Source organism: Dromaius novaehollandiae, chromosome 4 (genome assembly GCF_036370855.1).
Source record: "Dromaius novaehollandiae isolate bDroNov1 chromosome 4, bDroNov1.hap1, whole genome shotgun sequence".
Classification (NCBI taxonomy): Eukaryota; Metazoa; Chordata; class Aves; order Casuariiformes; family Dromaiidae; genus Dromaius; species Dromaius novaehollandiae.
Window position 1 is genome coordinate 79,036,265 of NC_088101.1, and position 19,562 is coordinate 79,055,826.

At 35.7% G+C, this 19,562-nt stretch overlaps 1 protein-coding gene across 6 annotated transcripts in view; it reads right to left on the reverse strand.

Moving 5' to 3' along the window:
- The window catches only part of NSD2 (nuclear receptor binding SET domain protein 2), a 107,151-nt gene that overhangs the window by 22,724 nt on the left and 64,865 nt on the right, over nucleotides 1-19,562 (reverse strand). For 5 of the 6 annotated variants that reach the window (XM_026112665.2, XM_064511533.1, XM_064511537.1 and 2 more), the window contains 7 exons: nucleotides 19,317-19,483; nucleotides 18,455-18,946; nucleotides 13,924-14,068; nucleotides 12,829-12,906; nucleotides 11,238-11,356; nucleotides 8,067-8,148; nucleotides 6,923-7,047 (listed from right to left, as the gene is read on the reverse strand). In XM_026112665.2, coding sequence (XP_025968450.1) covers nucleotides 6,923-7,047; nucleotides 8,067-8,148; nucleotides 11,238-11,356; nucleotides 12,829-12,906; nucleotides 13,924-14,068; nucleotides 18,455-18,946; nucleotides 19,317-19,483 — 1,208 coding nt within the window. The remainder of the gene's footprint in view (nucleotides 1-6,922; nucleotides 7,048-8,066; nucleotides 8,149-11,237; nucleotides 11,357-12,828; nucleotides 12,907-13,923; nucleotides 14,069-18,454; nucleotides 18,947-19,316; nucleotides 19,484-19,562) is intronic. The other variant, XM_064511538.1, reaches the window with a different exon arrangement.

Here is a 19,562-nt window from a genome sequence, read left to right on the forward strand (position 1 = left end):
CCCCTCGCCCACCCCCCTGCCTTTTTTTTTTCTTTTTTTTTTTTCTTTTTTTTTCTTTTTTTTTCTTTTTTTTTTCTTTTTTTTTTGGAAAGTTAGATACAAGCTGGCAGGTAAGTGCAGCTTTGCATATTTCTAGAATCATGTGGATGAACTCTGCAAATGGTAACATAGGTTTCACATCTGGATGGTTGAAATTTCACATATAAAAAGAATGACAAGTACTGACATACTCCCAGCTGGCATCCAATCATGCTGATAAATGATACAAGAAAGTAAAGGCTGGAACTTAAAAAGGTAAACGATCCCATGTTTCAAAGAAGTGGGTGAGGATGAAATAAAATACTTATGCGGACATGTGCTCCATCCACTCACCAACCACTTGAGAAAAAAAATCCTTATATCCAAATTTCAGCCCAAGAATTAAAAATAATAGCAATAAATGTTTTAATAGTGAGAACACAAAATCCAACTGCTCTGCTTTTCAAGGCTGGCCCTCAATCAGCTGTTCACCTGGCCATCAAACATGCTTTTTGTTCCAAGTTTAGGATTAAGTCTTTACTCATTTTTAAATGATGATGTATAAAACCATCTTCGCTGGCTCATTGGTTGAGGGTTGTTTTCTTTCCTCCCTCCCGCCCCCCCGCCAACCCAAAACTACCTCCTGGCTTTTAAAGGGCTAGAATATATATGTTTGTTAAGGCAAAAATAGATGTCTTAGGAAGCAGAGACAAGTTTCAAACACTGTCCCTTGTGTGTTAGCAAATGCAAAGTGAAGAAGGTTCAAGTACTCTGTGCTTACTGGACTCGCTATGAATTCTCCTCCCCTACATCCAGATCAGACAAGCTTTCCCGCTCCAGGGTATGAAGGTTCCAAACAAATTTGGAAATTTAGAGTGAAAAAAGTTGCTAACATTTTTACTACGTTTTCCATCTATGATGCACACACTAGAACGGGCTCCAACAGTTACCACTCCACCAGACGCATACCTTCTCAGATTTTTCTAGCTACCAAAGTGCAATTTTCATTAACATTCTTCCTCCGAACACTTTATTAACTCACCCAATCTTATAAAAACACTTCTTGTATTAATGTGCTTGTTTAACAGCACTTAATCATTAAGAGTACAAACTTTGACCTTAAACATATTCAAGACAACGTTGCTCTTCTGCCATGTGCTTATCCTGTTATAGAAGCAATTAAAGGGCATTTTCTTCCAGAGCTAAAAAAAGTTAACCCTCCCACTTCCCCTTGTTTTACTCAAGCATCTGTTTTATAATCCCTGCTGTAGAACATCAAACAGAAACAAACGCCACTATGCACACTTACTTTAAAATTAGGGGTATATAAAAATGAAAACAGAGCATGGCAGAAAATTATGACTTGCTTCTGCTTTTTCGTTTGGCAAGCAAGTCACCACTACAGCAGGATTCATGAGAGAATAGGGCTCACAAACAAAAAATAACCTGCCATCCTTTCTGGGTTGTTTCAAGACTTAAACTGGCTTAAGTAGCATCATCTCTCAAGTCACTCGCTATCTTTTTATGGACAGGTTGTATCTTTTTAAAAGCATTTTAGAAGCACTTTTCCATGACCTCTAAATGCTGGTGGCTTGTAAGCTCTACTGTTCTTAAAGCTAAGGGCACGGCTACAAGCTCAGACTTCCTGAAGTGACTTTGAAGTCAGTGATTTCTACACCACGATAACCCAGGAAGAGGTCTGGTCTGAGGAAGAGCTTTCTATAGAAAGATGGGGGCATACCTGTTCTGAGCAGCAAACTCTTTAGTCCTTTCCTACAGAGAAACAGCAACTGCAATTTTTTCATATTAACAAAATAGCTCAACTACTGGAGGGCTTTTCTTTTCTTTTTCTTTTTTTTGGATCTACGTACAGCTTACAGAAGGATAGGTCATTAAGCAACATACAAACAACAGATCAAACTGTATTCAAAAGAATCTCTTGTGCACCCACACGGAGACAGAAAAACTGACAGAGTCAATTGAGTTACAGTTAACATTTCCTTTATTTCAGTATAAGAATTCCTGAACTGAAGAATGATATTTTGGCCCAAACTGCTAGACTAGATAAATTCTTTAAGTATGCGGTGCCACAAGTGTACACAGTACTGTAATAGCAAAAAGACGGCCTGGGACAAGTTTCATTTTTATTATTAGCAGTAGTTAGACGTTTCAGATAAGGATATTATGCATTTCTGAATTTGCCTGGAAAGTTAATTATAATTCTGAGAACATTTTTAAACATTATAAAATTGCCTACAGATACTCATGATACTTTGGTACGGGATGTGGAATAAAAACCTACATTAGGTAAACATTCAGTAACAGAATCTCTGCACTCTGAAGCCTAAGTAACACACAAGATGAGATTAATTACATAAGAACTTAATTTCTACACAGAATGTGCTGCCAAAGAACAAGATTCAAGCCTAGAAGTTTTTTTTTTTTTCATGTGAAAGTGGAAACATCATAACAAAACAATATGATCTGCTGGGCAATGTAGGTCATTTCAATTATTAGAGGTTTTAGCAGAGGTTTAATAAGAAACAAGTCCAATTACTTGCAATGTTCCACAAAAACATACTCCTGACTGCTTACTGGTGGTGTAAATAGGCAAGAGAAAACTGTAAGGCATACCGGAACAAATACAGAAAACAACTGGCTGATAAGTCACAGAGGATTTAAAGTGACACTGTATATTAAATTATTCTTAAGTGTTGTTTGATAGAGAAAATTATCTTTGAAGGAAGCTAAAATGAAGTGCTAGAAGCACACTGATTTTGTTTCACAAACTGCAAGGTTAGCTAATATTTTTTTTTCCCTTCAGGGCAGTAGTTTCTTTAAAATACTGTGAACTTCCTTCTTCCTTCCTGGTTTTAGGATCTCAAAGACAGTTATTTTTACCTTTAGGAAGTGCACCTAGGAGATTTGAGCTGTATACTGTAAGGCAACTAGACTCCAGTGCCAATAATAGAGCTGATGTACTTTTTAGTTGCAAGTTCTACATGTCTAATGATGACTGCCTTCTTGATCAAATTATCTTACCTTTTAAGATTTGCATGTTTTCTCCATTATGTATACATGCTAATACCCATTGAAAAATGCAGCTATTAACAAGTCTGCCTCAAACTGATAATGACAAAAAAATTAATATGCACAAAAACAGCCAAGCTTTAGGCCATTTTTAGGCTTTGGAAACATAAGAAGTTGTAGCTACAACCAGCAATTGAGAGTTTGTTTGATTACTGGATGTTACAGAAAGTAGTAAAAATTCCCTCTGTGGAAGATATAAATGTTAAAAGCAATACCTTCAAAATTTTTCACAGGCTTCTTTAAGCTGCCATCTGCTGGTCAACTCATATTTCATGTGGGTATGATGAATGACAGACTAGCTAAGAATTTAGAGTATTACATGTTCTTTATTTTGTCCTCTCTTAAAAAAAAAAAATTACAGTTTCTTTGACAAAGTTCAGAAGTAGTATCTAGACCCTGCAGGATATTATGACACTTATCTGCTATCAACAAATCCATCCAATTTAATGAAGCCAGCCAATAACCACAAAAAATGACTGAAAAGCTAAAGCAGATACGTCTCATGCAAACACACAAAGTGTGCCAACAATCCATCAGTAATGGTAATGCACAGCCTTTTATATTTATTAAAAATACTGGTTACACTCTACTGGCACCTACTACATTATTGGGGGAGGAAGGGGAACGTGGAGGCAGCAGGGTTTTTTTAAAAAAAAGAGAAAAAAAGAAAAAAGAAAATCACTGGTTTATGTTCCAAAATGAGATTATACCACCTGCCTCTCTTCTCAAAAATACCACAAGGCTTTAGAGGGTTATATCAAGCCTTACATAGGCAAAAAAGAACTATTCTGAGTTTTTGCAGACTTGGAAGTGTTGAGCATCTTTCTCACACTTAAACCTAACAGTTGCTCATTAAGAACTAGATTTTAAACAAAATCATATTTCAAAGACTGTTTGAGGAAAGCACTACTAATGTTATGTGTCTACATGTAAAATTAACTATTTTGTCTCATGATTAAATGCAAGTATGGAATTTATTCATTTAAGTACTGAATAAGAATTAAGATACTGCTAAGTTTAGCATACCAACTTAAAAAAAACAAAACAAAACAAAAAAAACCCGCTACTGATTCTGTCCATCCATCTTAAAACATCTTAAAAGAGCCCAATTTTTTGAAGGGAGGGAAAGCCTACCTAGCCTCTGATATATCAAGTCTGCAAAAGTTTGTCCTTAAGGCAGAAGACCTCCCCCTCTTCTCTCCATCCCACAAGTTAGATACTCAAAGTCACTTATTGATTGAAAATTTGGCCTCAACTCATTTTTTGTATTTCAAGCAAACTCCATCAAAATAAAGCCCCCAATAACAACAGAAAGCATCCAAAATTCTGAAAATTTTATGAAGTTAGATGCATCTTTCAAACAAGAAAAAATTGAACACACCCTTCCTATTGAACACTCCTTTCCTAAAACTCAGTTCCAGTGAACTGACATTTAAGAGGAGCTGTGTGCAACTAGCAACAGTCATTGACAAATAACAGTTTTATATCTGAGTTCCACTTTGGAACCAGCTGTCCACATGTAATGTGAAATTAAAGCAGCAAATGGCCAGAATCCACTTAATATTGGTCGTGGAGATGTATGTGCTTGTGGGATATGCAGTATCTTTTTTATCTTTGTTAAGACAGCATCTAAGTCAACATTTAGAAGTATAATAGCGAACACAAAAATATAAAAGTGAATTATCAAATGTATTTAATGTTGAGAAGAATTGCATCCTATTCAATTGGCTGAGCAAGACTGTTCCATCACTGCATCTCTGTGTTTATTTTTTTCAAACTCTTTTCCCTTATCACTCTAGAGAAGGTTTCTCCCTGGAGGAACTCTCTCAGGCCACACACATGCTTAGCTATTTAGACAATTGCTAAATAACATTACAAAAGGGAGAAAAAGGTTTTAAAGCCACCCACAAGATCCAAAGTTTATTTATATCTTTCCTTGTTTTGTCGGATGGATCACCAATAAGTTCAGAAACACATGCCTGTCATTTTTGTTTTAGTAAAATATATCTAATATCATAGAAAACACTAGGTCCAATCCTTGGTTGATGGAATTTCAAGTCAATGTAGCTTTAAATCAGCTAAGGATCCAGCCCACTGTAAACTATTTCCCCCACCAAAATCTCTGTTGTTTGACAGGGTATATTTTCTGTTATATTGATCAGAAGCGTTTTGGTATTTTAAAACCTTTTAAACCCTTAAAAACAATTAATTCACTCTCTAATTTGTATATCTGTGTTTTGTGAACCGTATATATAAACCAATTTTGCTCCTTCCCTCTTGCATTTTTTGCTGTTTAGCAGTAGCTGAGTAAATTAAATTAAGAGCTAAGTTTTATAATTTCCAGCTCAGCCTGCATAATCATCTGCATTGTTTTATGTGAACAGTTACATCACAACCCAAAGTCCTACAAAAAAATGGGCATTTTATAGAGATTTCTGGAGATTTCATTTTTTAAACATGGTATTTATGAGCAGAAGAATTTTTCTCCTGAGATTACAACATTTAGAGATGTACATTTCCAGTCAAAAGGATAGTAACTTCCTTAAACGGATCTGGCTGAACAGATGGTCCCAAACACAGCCATTAGACTGCAAGACCCCGTAGTAGAGTCAAAAAAGCAGGAGCTGGTAAGTCAACAGACAGGAGTCTCTCAGTTGAGAATATAAAATGAGAACAAGTATTACATTACTTGACTACTGCTCTAGAAAATATTTCCTATGGGGTATGTTCTGTTTGTTTTACTGGGGCATTGGAGGGAGAATTTAGGGTGTTGTTTAAAATATTTTTAAAATCACAGTAAGATATACAGCCATTAACATGCAATTTTTTTTTAAAGGTAAAACCATTTAATGAATGTAGTCTAGATATTTTAACTGCATTCATTATAGTGTCTAAGCACCTCATGCTTTTGTTAGACAGGGGAGATGAAAGAATCTCTAGGATCGCTGGAAGCCCAACTGTTGTGTTAGCAGGAGAACATTTTCTCTACAACTTCTGTAATACAAACTGCTTGAAGCCGTCTGTCTACGGATATTTTACTAAATCCTACTAACTAGATTTTTTGAATCCACCTGCAAAACAGCATGCATACTTCATCCTCATGCTGCCACTCTTTGGCCGATCGGTTTTAATAGCATAGATGACCTGGAGAATCGTTTAATTGATTGTATGAATACACTTCTGGTACATACATGTCATTTATTGTATGTCAATTGAGAATTACAGTACCAAATATGCAGAGCTAAGATTATGATTAGTAAGTATCAAAAAGATACATCCTTCACTGCCTGTTTAACTCTACTGGCGATGAAGCTATTTGCATCACAGAGAAATAGCACTTAAACAGTCTGAAAACTAATTTGAGCTTAAAGGGGCTCTGCTCAGAAAAATGTCCAGTTCTAGATCAAACATAGGATTAGGAAACTTGCTTCAATATAAAAGCTATGGCAACATGACAATATTGAGTTACATAATGTAACTAATGTAGTACACTTACATAAAGTCTGTAGAAGAAAATACAGAACACACTGGCATTTTACTTTGCCTCTAATAGAAGGTTACAATTCTAAAACTTTGTTGGTAAATACATTAAAAACCACAATAATATCTTCACGTCCCCAAATCAGACGTTCTTGTTACAATAAATGAATTTGCAATGCACACATTAACAGGTTTCACAGAGGCCAGAACTGTAACTTGTCTAGAGCACCAACGTTAGAGAATTCACCTTTGTTTTTTGCTTTTAAACAAAAAGATTCACGCCTGAAAATTTCTGTAATTAAATGGCTGTGTGCAAACACCACTTTTTTTTTACCTCATTCTCAGTTAAGGAAGCTGAAGGAGATGAACTCTTGCTAAAAGCAAGAGTTGAAGATTCTGCTGCTGAAGCCCGATTTCGCTTCTTCAGAGGTTTACATGCATCAGACAGATTTTTCGTTGCTGTAAAATAATTTTGGTTTACAAAGTGAAGTTTGGAACTTTAAAACGTTATCTCCCTGAAGCCATTTAAAATATTCCTTCAGATAAAGGAAGGAATGATTTAGGTAGGTCTTCTGGGCATCTACATAGGCCTGAGAGAACACGAAATAAGTTTCTGAAACCATGTGTTTTGGACTGGTTTTAAAAATAAAGAGGTTTCTATTACACAAAAATGTACTACAAATGGTTAAGAAATGTTTTCCCCAAATTGTTTTATTAATTGCTATTAAAAATCAAGGTATCTTCTGACTTAAGACCTCTTTAAAGCAGAGGTAACAGTCATCTCCTCAGATAAACACTAGAAGGCCTGTGTGAGCTCATCACAATCTGAGTGTTACTAATGCTTTGATAACAGAAGGCTTATATACAGGAACCAGGTACCAGACATTATCTATGGCACGTCACCACTTCTACATCGCTCAGAACTTTCTGAAGCTTACTCATCTTTGGCATTTCATTATAACACCTAAAGACACGTGCTCTTACAGAAGTTACCTTAAACTGAGCATCATTAGCAAGGCTGATTTTTGGATTTTGGTACAAGATTATTCAGAATTCCCTCTCACACTCCACACTGCCTCCCATCAAGCATCATTTAAAAGGACGAAGATCGCATGGTAACTGATCGGTTTGATGGTCACTGTGCTTGTTTTATTGGACATAGGAACAATTGCAAATTTGAGCAGGAGGATTCGTATCACTGCTCTCCAAGACCACTGGGCAATAGCTTTAATTTGGTGCCATCAAATGGTGAACTTGTGAACTGCTGCTCTAAATCAGCAATACACAATTTCCATCAAGTATAATGCTGCAAAATGGTGGTAGTGAAGGAAGAGGGCACAATCCCCCCCGACTTGTGGCTTAGTGGCTGTAACTTGTTACTGCTTCAACAAAATTTAGCCGGCTGCCTCAGACAACCTGTTTATTTTAAAATTATTTAACTGAAAAAGTTACATTAAAACTTATTCTGACCACATTACCTGACTGGTTCTTTTGTGAAGAGGAGGTTTCTGTGACCTTAGTAGAGTTTGTTTTTGCTGTTTTGTCATTGCTTGTCTCCCTCTGTCACAAAAAAAAATATGAAAAAATAAAAAAACTCCTAATTTATGAGTGGTTGGATAAAACTGGCAGTTACTTCTGGATTTATGTTATTAAAAAGAAAGTGTCTTTACAAATATCTGAATGGTAATGTATCCCCATTTTAGTAATTTTAAAAAAACTCATTTACAGCACAGGGTACAAACCCGTAAACAAATGAGAGTAATTAAAGTACACAGTATTCCAGCATCCCACTTATCCAACCCAAACTCAGCATATGAAAAGGGGGAGCTCTATATGAAAATAAAACACTTAAATTATCCTTACTATGCTTTGTCTAAACTGGTCAAATTAAAACCTTAAGAGGTATATAAATTTGAGAATAAACCCTGTGCAGAATTTTAAGTCTCAGATGTTTCTTTCCACTTCACAAGCTATAAGAGTGTCATTTTTTTTTTTTTTATTACTATGGTTAAGATTGTTCCAGCATTTCCAAAAAAAAAAAAAAAAAAAAAATTTTCAAGAGAGCATACATAGTGCATAAATTTGCTCCCGTTTGATAATTTATCATAAAACGTTCAGGCCAAAAGCAGGGGAATTCCCATTAAACTCTGTCAAAATAAGACCCTGTTCCTTAAACACAATGCTGCTATTCATAGATTTCTTTTTTCTTTATGTTATGGATTCATTAAAGTAAAAAGTCACTGAAACTGCAGCCAAGAATGCTTAACCCTGACAAACGCTCACCTGATCAACAAGAAAAATTCCACAGAACATAAGATTTTACATACTTCTTTTTTCATATTCTTCATTTAACACAACTTTATAAAAGATGCTCAGGTGAACACCTTAAAGGCCAGAGAATTTGGTTTCCTTTGGAAAAATAAATATGAATGGCTACTGTACTACGGATGTGCCACTGCTGACTTCTAAGTAGACTAAGACACCTATCACTGATGACACTGGAGACTACCAATATCAGTTTCATAAGACTACTTTTGCACTGTGTAAAAACGACTGAAAATGTATGGTATAATTCACTCACAGCTTAAAGCATCCTTTACAGAACCCCCATTGTGTAATGAGTATTTCATATACATCATGAAAGCCCCTATGAACCAAAGAATTCTTCAGAACGTCCCCACAGGTACTCCTTATGACTTAGTCACTTTGTATTACAGCATTCAGATTCCATAAGTAGTAATTAAAGACACAAAAAAGGAAGAGATAATGCATAATTCTCATGCAAGAAGTTAAAGGTCATGAAAAATCATTAAAGCTTCTCACTATCCAAAAGGAGGATGATTAAAGTCTGCAAGTGAACTGGAACTTACAGAAGGAAGGTGAATTGTTAGTGTTTGCTTTTTGAAATTACTATATAGCCATTTTGGCTGTCATTCACAAAATTTTTTTCCCTAAGCAGCAGCATGTATAGCTAGAAGTACTCTGGGTTGGTGAAGGTAGGAAAAAGACTAAAGGGTAATTCATAAAAGAAATGGGAAAACAACCGTTCTATTTCTGACCCTTCTGTGAACAGAAGTGCAAACAACAATACACATTCAGAGCTTCCAAATTACCTAATATTTACACATATTAGGCTCCTTGTAAGTAGTTACTGGTCAGATTAAGGTTTTCTGTTTTTAAATGTACGTAGCACATTAAGTAAATATCATCAATGGTATGCATCTCACTAGAACCATGTCTCAATTATTGTTGGTTTTTTTCTATTTTTCTGTTAATATTCACATCTGAATTATGGTATTAAAGATACTGGAACTTCCTCTGCATGAACTACACTGCTACCACCATTTATTCTGCTTGTGATAATCTTGGCTAATTGTAGCATCCAAATTCCAGTGGGACAGCAAAGAAATAGCTTTTGTGATAGTCAAAATGGGGGCTTCATGTAAGGAAGTAATTACATTAAAATAAACCTACTCGTTACCGGTATCTGGCATATTACAATTAATTCAAACCAGTTAGGCAAGTTTAGAAAGGGTCCAAAACCTCTTAGAATATGAAATGAATATTCAACAGCTAACTTCTTAGAACAAACAGTGCGAAAAATTGGCTTTGGTCCCTCTTTCTGAGAAGGTAACAGACTTCTAAGAGCTATCTGAAATTCTACATATTTTTAATATTGAACCCTAAACGAATTGCCTGGACATTCACAACACCAAAGGTTAAAAAGCTGACTACTATAACCAGTCTACCAAACACAGACATCTGTAAATGTGACTTCCACAATTTGCTTAAAATTAAGTCTATTATCTTTCCTTGTATTAGTTTTATTTAACCACTGTACCACTGAAGTCCTGAGATGGGATTTGCAAGAGTATACTGTAGTAACACACCTCAAAACACTTGTGAGCTAAACTTTGTACACAAGTAAAACCCACCAAGTTCACTGGTCTACATGCATGACTAAATAAGCATAATGCCAGAGTGTCCACAAGATTTGGGCTGTCATCCATATATACAGTTTTAGTGACCTAAGGAAAAAACTCTCATTTTCACAAGCACTCTAATCTGAAAAGGAGCCTGTGATTTGCATGATAAGTATACTGTAATCTGTACAATCTCCTAATTTAAGAAGTCGGACAGCATGCCAGTCTAAAATGCTTTCATAGTCTTCAATCCAGTTCATAAAAAGTAGCTTTTCCTCTTTTGCCTTACTTGCCTCCCCCCCCTCCTTTTGTCTAAATCAAGCATTGACTAAAATTGTAAAGATTTTTTTACATTCTTATACACATCTCTGAATTCTGATTCACAGGGAAAGAAAAAGAACTGTAATGCATGACAATGCTGAAAGGTCATGCCTCTGCATCCTTCCTTTGGGAACTGAAGTTTCTCAGCAAATATTTTCCACCACAGTACAGAGTAGCAAGAACAACTTGTCATATCGCCTTCCTCAAAACTAAAGAAAAAAAAAAATACCACTCCACAGCAATAAGCTCATATATCTCTGAAAAATTCATAATAGTTTGGTTTGATATAGTTAATTATTATTATTTTTTTTAAAATCCTGAAAACGGAAATGCTGACAAACTTAACTACAGCAATGTGATTCGTGCTGCTATAAATCAACCCAAACAAACCAACAATATAATTACCTTCCGATTATTCTGTTTATCCATCCTGAGTCTTTTCCTAGGTGCTTCCTGAACTTCAAAATCTTCTGTAGGTTCCTTTGTCCTCTTTTTTTGGTTTCTTTTATTTCCATGTAAGTTACCTTGGGATGGGGGATGGGGGAAACTTACATGAAAAATAATCTAAAACCCACTTTGAAATTATTTTGAACTGATCTAATTATTTAAGTTACTTCTCTTTCAATCATTACTTTTAAAACACGGTTATACATTAACAGTTTGATGACCTCTTAACGCTTAAGGTCTGGTTTTCGTTGCTGAAGGCTAGTTCTAGAACACATCCAAACTAACTGCTTAATACTCAACTTATTTTAGAAAGATGAATCTACCTGTATAAGCACTAGTTTAAGATCTGAATATTACTGCCCCACATTTGTTTCATATCGTCAGACTGCACATGGTTGATCTATACAGCTTTTAACTCTTCTGCCACTTTGTAACAGTGTCTTATCACTGAACCGAATTTTTACGTCTCCTTCAGGAGTTCTCCAAATGATACAGATGAAGATACTGGAGACATCTATTAAGAGGCCTCTGGAAAAGACAAGATATCACCAACCATATAGATTAATTGTCTCTTTCTGGTATGGCAGTTCCAGACTTTCTCTAACAAGCTTACTTATGTTAGACAGGAGACTATAAGATCTCCTTTCTCTGTGAACTAAAATCCTAAGAACAGATTCACTTTGGTCATTTTAAACCAACAGACGAACTATTCACACATTTATATGATCATCCACTGTAAAGTTCAAGCAGCTGGCTGGATTACAAAAGGTCAGTGACTAGCCTACATAGCCTTCCTATGAGTTCAGCTATTGTTTGCACTCACTCTACCTCTAAGAGATAAATGAAGGTTTAGGAAGTGGTCTGTTTCATCAGGATGAAGTGACGACATATTACACTCTCCCGCACTCCCTAGTTTAGAAGCTACGGAGTATTATTAATGAGAAGATTACAAGCTCCAGGGGCACAAATAGGTTAACTGAAAATTGCCCTACAGCTAGAAGCATTCTATTCCAATGGAAACAAATAGCTGTAAATATTAAAAATATAGCAACTTAAAAATATGGATTATTTTCAAATTAATGTTCATCTCTAAACAATCTAAGACATAGTCTACTATCAAACTCTGAATCCACAAAACAGACCGAAATGGCTCCAGGAGAACCTGCTACTTACAAAAAGCCAGCAAAAAAATCCCACAGTATTTTTTCCAAGTTAAAGATAAGAAGATTTGGGTGGGGAAACGATTGAACTGACATATTTTCATTCATAGAGAACTATAAATGTACACAAATATATGTACTAGAAACACCTGGTACAGGTACAATTTCAATTACATTTCTTGCAATATGACACTGAGGAAGGTGAACAAAATTCAGCACTACAGTGTTTAGATATTTAATGTGGGATCCATTAAAATTCTAACGTCAAGGAAGACAACATCTGAGATAAAATAAAGAGATTATGATACGTGGGCGATTACATAAAAAAAATACACTCAATAGCTACTTATAATGATGAACTATTTGCACACAACACAAATTTCAATTACTTCTGGATCTTGATCTCCTTTTAGGTGAGTCTTGAAACACTTTACGTTTGGCCTCTCCAATATTCTTCAATGATGAACCTTGAGAGATACAGAATGTGTTTTTTTTTTAAACTGATATCCAAATATTTGACACTTTAAAATTTAAGTTAAAAACTTTTCAATTTTCCACAAAATGATGTTATTTCACACACACACAAATAGGTAACAAAACTGACTGCCATTTTTTATACATTTTTTTCAAGTCTCACAAACTTTCAAACACTCCCTCTCATTCTTGTCATTGCCCAAAGCAGCACCTGTTGGTTTCTAATACTTCCATAGCAGGTCTTCTTACAGTGCTGTAAAGCTATTTAAATTTGATAAATGCTAGTTATTTAAATTTGATAAACAAAGTTCATGCAAATGCCAAACTATCTTCCTTCTTCTTTCTCAGAGAAATGACTCCAAACCGCTTCAAATATTTTGTAAAATAGTTAAGACCATTCATCGAAACTGAATTCTAGACAACAGCAACAAAAAAAGGGAGCAAAAAAATGTGCAGTCTTGTACAATGTCCTAAAAGCTTTGAGTAGCACAATAAAATGCCACATGGATGAAAGATTCAGAATAAAGTTTGGGATAATTATTCCTGAGTTGATGACGATATGAGGTAATATACTTTAAGTATTCATATGAAGAAAAGGGGTAGTACTGATTACACTTTATAAGTCATTTCCTAACTATTCTATAAAAACACAACTCAAGTTTTACACTAGTAATAATACTCCATCTTCCCTTCCCACCATCCACCCTTAACAGGCAGTGGATGCAATGGCAGCTGCTTATGGGCAGAAGAAGAATGAGAAATCAGCAATCTCTAAACAGCAAAAGGTTTACATATAACAACTTTTCAGAACAATGAGCAAGAAATGTAGACTTCATGGGTTGCTTTTATTGTAACCATTGGCATTCCTTTGCTATTGGCACAAACACCAAGAATTAAAACTGGAAAACAGTGAAAGCTGTTTTCCCTACAGGTCTGAAATATGTGCTTAGTTTAACACCACTATGTATATCAAATTTAGTTAGAGTACACTAGCACAGTTTTACGTTTACCAGAGTCTTCTTCAGATTTGGGAGAGGTCACTATGGCAAACTTTGTGTTATAGCGAGCTTTCTGTTTTTCACTAAGCATGTTCCACTGCGATTCAAGCAGTTCTTCAATCTCATCACTTGAAGCATCTGGATGTTCAGCAACCACCTATACATGCAGAAATAGGGTTGTATTAAGAAAAGGTGACCATTGAAAAGAATGGCATACATACTTTTATTGCTTTGGAAAACTGGACTCCAATGAACTACCTAAAGTTCCTGCTGTAGACAAAATTAGATTAAAACATTGTGTATCCAGGTTCTCTTTTGAATAAATACCTTTCTCTTCAAAATTATTAGAAGTATTACTTTGAAAGCATCCATTTGCCTTTTAACATTCAGAAAATTGAGTAAGTGTAAATCTTGTGACCCAGTCATTCAAAAGATTCATAGAATTTCTTAATGAAGTTTAAATCTATCCTACAATAAAGAAAACAGGCGAGCAGTATTGGAATAAATATATGCTTGCCTTCAAGGATGTCCCTCAATTCATACGAGAACTAATTATATCTAGCTTAGCAGATAAATTTACACAAGCTATATGTTACGCAAGATTTTCCTAAATTACTTCATTTTACTTCATTAATGCATTAGTTTAAACTAAACTATTTATTTGAATATTAGGAACTCAAAAAGCTGTGCATCTTTTTTAACAATATGAGCATGACACATAATAGTAGTCAATGACGAAGCCAAGAGACTTTCTGGGAAATCCATTCAATATAAATAGAAAATTCAATTTTGAAATTAAAAAAAAACAACAACAACAAAAACCCACCCCTCCTTCAGTATTTCCATAGTTCTACTTAAGGAAAACCAGATGTGATAAATCACGGAAGTCAGAAAGCTATCAGATTCTAGAATCTAGAGAACTGAAACTTTAAAAACAGAATCTGATTACCAAACATTCTCCAAAATCCCAACTGTTACGGGATGGATGCAACCAATACCCCAAATCATGAAGCAAAACAAAAACTGGGCCAACAAAGCCAGCTGTTCAAACAGTAACACTTTTCAACAGACCAGAAATACAAATTTTCCATGAGAAGTAGAAATAATTAAGACTAATTTCTCAGAATTTAGTGTCTTAACATTGCATTCCTGTTGTCAAACAAAGTACTTTGTTTGTACAAACAAAATACAGTTTAATGTCATCTCTAGTCCCACCAACATATGGATTAAAAACAAACAAAAAACCCCCAAACAAACAAAAGAAACCTCTCAATCAATCAGAGCCCTGTGAGATGATAGGCAAGGGAAACCCACAGCTCTTAACGCAGGGATCCAAGGCCCAGCAGTCCTCCCCCAAGTCTTCATGCATCATGCCTCATTCCTGGCACACAGTGGAAGTGATGTGTCAGGTATCTCGATGTACATGAAAATCATGCACAGGTACTTTTCTAAATTTAGCCATGCTACAAGGACACATGGAAGATCTTCTCCTGGATGCAGGAGTCAATATTACTACAGATGCGGAGAATATAGTACTTGCCCAGTGTAATTACCATCTCACCCAAGCAAACTGTATAACTTCCACTCCTATCTGTCTTGAGGTTCAGCAACTACTTACACATATGGAAATCTTCAATTGTAAACCCTACTTCTGAAATTATTTCTTAATTTACCTCAAAAAACAAATGCAAGGCCAAACCAATGAATTAAAAAAAAAAAAAAAGTGTAGCTGTTTGCTTTTCACTGAACAATACCTTGATCCCAAGTCAGACTCTCCCTTCTAATGATTATGGCAACCCTATTTCACAGAGTGCATAAGAATGCCAGTTGTACAAAATACATCTGAATTTCTTTGGTAACAGCACAACATACTTGCACAATATATCCCTACAACTATGAAAGTGCTCATGTGAGGGCTATGAAAGCCTTCAATGCCTCCCTCAGGGAAGCATGCCTACTAAATCACTAAAAACTCTTGTCAGCAGTTCACCCAGTCTTCCAGAAGCCACCATTCATATCTGAAAATTTCAACTATTCCTCATCCTCCTACACCTAGAAAAAGTAACACAGAAAGTAGCAATCAATAAAACCAAATGATACATGAATCCCACTACTCACAAATCCAGACTCCAAGCAAGACACAGCAGACACGGCTCTGGTTTTAAGACACCTCATGGTTAGTGGAGGCCTAGGAAGGTAAGTCTTTAGTCATTCCTTTCCATTCACTTCCTTCCCTCCAAAGCCTGGGGGCCAGACAGCCTCTTTTAGATCCATAGTTTTCTCTTCTCCTAAATATCTACAAGCAAGAACTAAAATAACCATACACTAAACGCTCAAATACCAGCAAGACAAGCGACTCTCAACAAGACATCTGATTTTTTTTTAAGCTAACATTATCACCCCCTCAAAAGCATCAGAGTATCTACAGCAGCAGCAAACCCAACTCTTGGCTGGAGAGTAGACCATGCAAGCTGAGCCAGACAAGCCTAACAGAAGAGGAAACACCAAATACTAGCTTGGCTACAGCCTTCACCTTCCACTGAACACACACAACAGCCATTTTAAAAGCAACGTGACAGGTTTGAAGTGAACCCAAGTCATCCAAGTTCAGGCAACAATGCAAGAAGCATGAGTGTTTCCCCACTTTGTCAGGAAACGTCAAATCAAGAGAGAAGGAGGACAGGTTCTGACTAGATTAAAGGGACTTCTCAATCTGTTATCTGAAGTTTTCATTGCCTTTTTTTGTTCTATGTACAGAACTGTTTCTATATCTATGGATCATAATCATGTGAATTTGGTTCTTTCATGCCCAATTTTACTAAAAGACATTCTGGGCAGAACTGGTATATCTTGAAATACGTGTAATTTTTTGAAACTTATTTTCTTCTACTTAGAATTTTGCAGAATGCTAGAAACTATGATCAGCGCAATTTCCAAGTTTAAGCCGATTTTCAGTTTCCCAAAATGAAAGCAGAAAAAAAGCAATTCTTCAATGTCAAATAATACAATACTCATATTTTCCACTTATTAGTTTAAAAACTACAGTATATCCACGGTATGGAGCAAAACTTGTTAATAAAAATATAACATTGGAGATGCAACACATCTCTCCTGTGGTAAGATGTGTTTGGCTAAGAGTCTGTAATACCAATCATAACTTCATCTCTTCTAGAGAAGAGTTAGTAATTTCAAATCCCTCATTATTGCACAAGGCCTCATGCCACCTACCTTAAAGGCCAAGGAAATCCCCCCCTGCCATTTTACAGAGAGAAAGATACTGGTTGCACAAGGTTACTTATAGAAGAACTGGAAATAGAACTCACGTCTCAAATGTGAGAAAGATGTTTTTATCCATGTAGCTTTTCAAAATGAGTGTGTCAAATCTGTATTTAATAGCCTGGCTTAAACCCTCTCACTTTCAGAGTCAGCAAACTGAACTGCCAATTTTCTTAATTTAACCAAAGCTACTAAAAAGTATATGCACACTGTGTTCATTTTTAGTGGCTGACCTGCAGAAAACATAACCTATTACCTGAAGCTGCAATGATCTTAAGAGGTCCCAAGTTGAATTACAACTAGTTTATTTCCATACAACAGAATCTGTTTTTCATTTTTTCTTAATAAAGTTCATGTTTATTAAAAGATTTTTATGTTAGAAAACTAACAGAGTCAAACATTCCATAGCTAAAGAGAGTGACAGAATTAAGCCACCTCTAACTTCATGATCCTTTTACGAGTATTACAGAAGAATATACAAGAAAACATGAAATTCATGCCTCTTTCAGTGCACAGAACTGTATTGCAAATGGAGCAGAGGGTTACAGGAAGATAAATGATAGTCATGATTTAAAGTTATGGGCTTGAACAACAGCACTGTTTTTATATCTCTAACAGACTTCCTAAGGAATGTAAATGTTAAAGTTTTTTTTAAATCTACCTTTCTCTAGAGTGTAGTCCTCTCAAGAGGACTATCCCAGCGGACAAACACATTGACTGACTGTGGCTTTCATGAGCTCTGGATAATTGTTGAAGCTTCTTTTGAAGCTCAGCAGAAAATTTTATATAGGTGAATACAGTATTCCAGGAGTTCAAAGACAAGGGAACACTCTGAATGAATTAATCCACTTCATCTACAGGAACGTAGAAGTTAACTGTAAATGGATGACCACAAACAGCACAACCTTGTTTATATTTGCCACATATGTATTTGAGGGGTATGTATGTACTATATTTTACATACATTGAAAAAACAAATATGGCTACTAAAAAGGACTACTAGACTACGTAGGAAGGTACTACTGTGACTTCTGCTGAAAATACAGTGGAATTATCACCATTTTGTTCACATTAGCCATCTACGTTCCCACCTTCTTCTGTTTGCATCTAGACTAAGATGTGATGGAGGTATACCTTGTCTAAATTCAGAGTACTATGGATTCTATAATAGCAACTGTTTTTGTTAAATTAAGTAAAAAAGGTATTTCTTTAAGTATAGAAATAAGAATAGGCAAATCAACAACAGTAACAGCTAAAAGAGACTAACCTCATCTCTGTGCTTCTGACAAAAGACCAAAAACTGAGATACTGCATCGCCTTTTCTGCTTCGTGGAGTAGATGCTGGAGTTTTCTTTCTATTGAGAGGGGAGCCTATCCCTCTTTTGGATTCCGCCTGTTCAGATGACTTTTGAGGAGTAGTATTCTTAGTCCCTGACTGACTGCTTTCTTGTGTATCAATAGCGGCAGACAATTTTGACGTCCTTCTCCTCCTCTTGTTAGGAATGCCAGACTCCTTCATCAATTTCAGATTTTGAGTGGTTTCTTCATTTGAGTAAGATGATTCATCTATCTCCTCTAATGGTTCCACAGCAATGCCAACTTCCTTCGCCACTCGAGGATTAAGATGAGGTCTGTCCCTAACATAGATGAAGGTGTACTTGGCCTTCCGTTCTTCCACTGTCATGTCTACTGCTTCACTCGCTTGCTTAACACCCATCTCCCACTGCGGCCGCAGCTTCCCTGAAACAGGCTTTAACATCTGCAAAAAAAGAAGGAAGTATGAGACATTTGCTTGCTTTGGATTCCCAAAACACCAACACCAATGCAAAACAGTTCTAAGAGATTAAGTGCGCTGTATAATTATAATTCAGACATTCAAATGGAATTCTATTTGATCGCACAGATACCATGCATGAATCAATGACAAAGTAGAAAAATGCCGATTTTTAAAAAGTAACAAATATTGATAAGTCATCCCATGCTTTCTATTTGTATTTGTAAGACTACAAGCCTCTGTAAAACAAGCCATCTTTAAAGCTTTCTAGGATATGTATCTCAGTATTTGAGAAACAGACCTGTAACAGTAAAACAGAAATTTTCAAGTTTTGCCTTATTTGGTAGCCTCTTACCTTTATTTTCTCTGCTTTAGTGAGGGCTTGTTTTGCACTTTCCTGGCATAATTGTTCAAACTGGTCTTTTTCTTTGAAAGGCACAAGGCTCTTCTCAAATATCCAGGCTCGCTCTGGGGCATCTCCAAAAAACTGAACGTGATATTGACGAAAACTCTTTTTCTGTCCTGAAAATTAAAAACAATATTTGAGATATAACTTAGGTTGTTTCTATACTTTCAGATTTTAAGTCTTTTTATAAGCAGC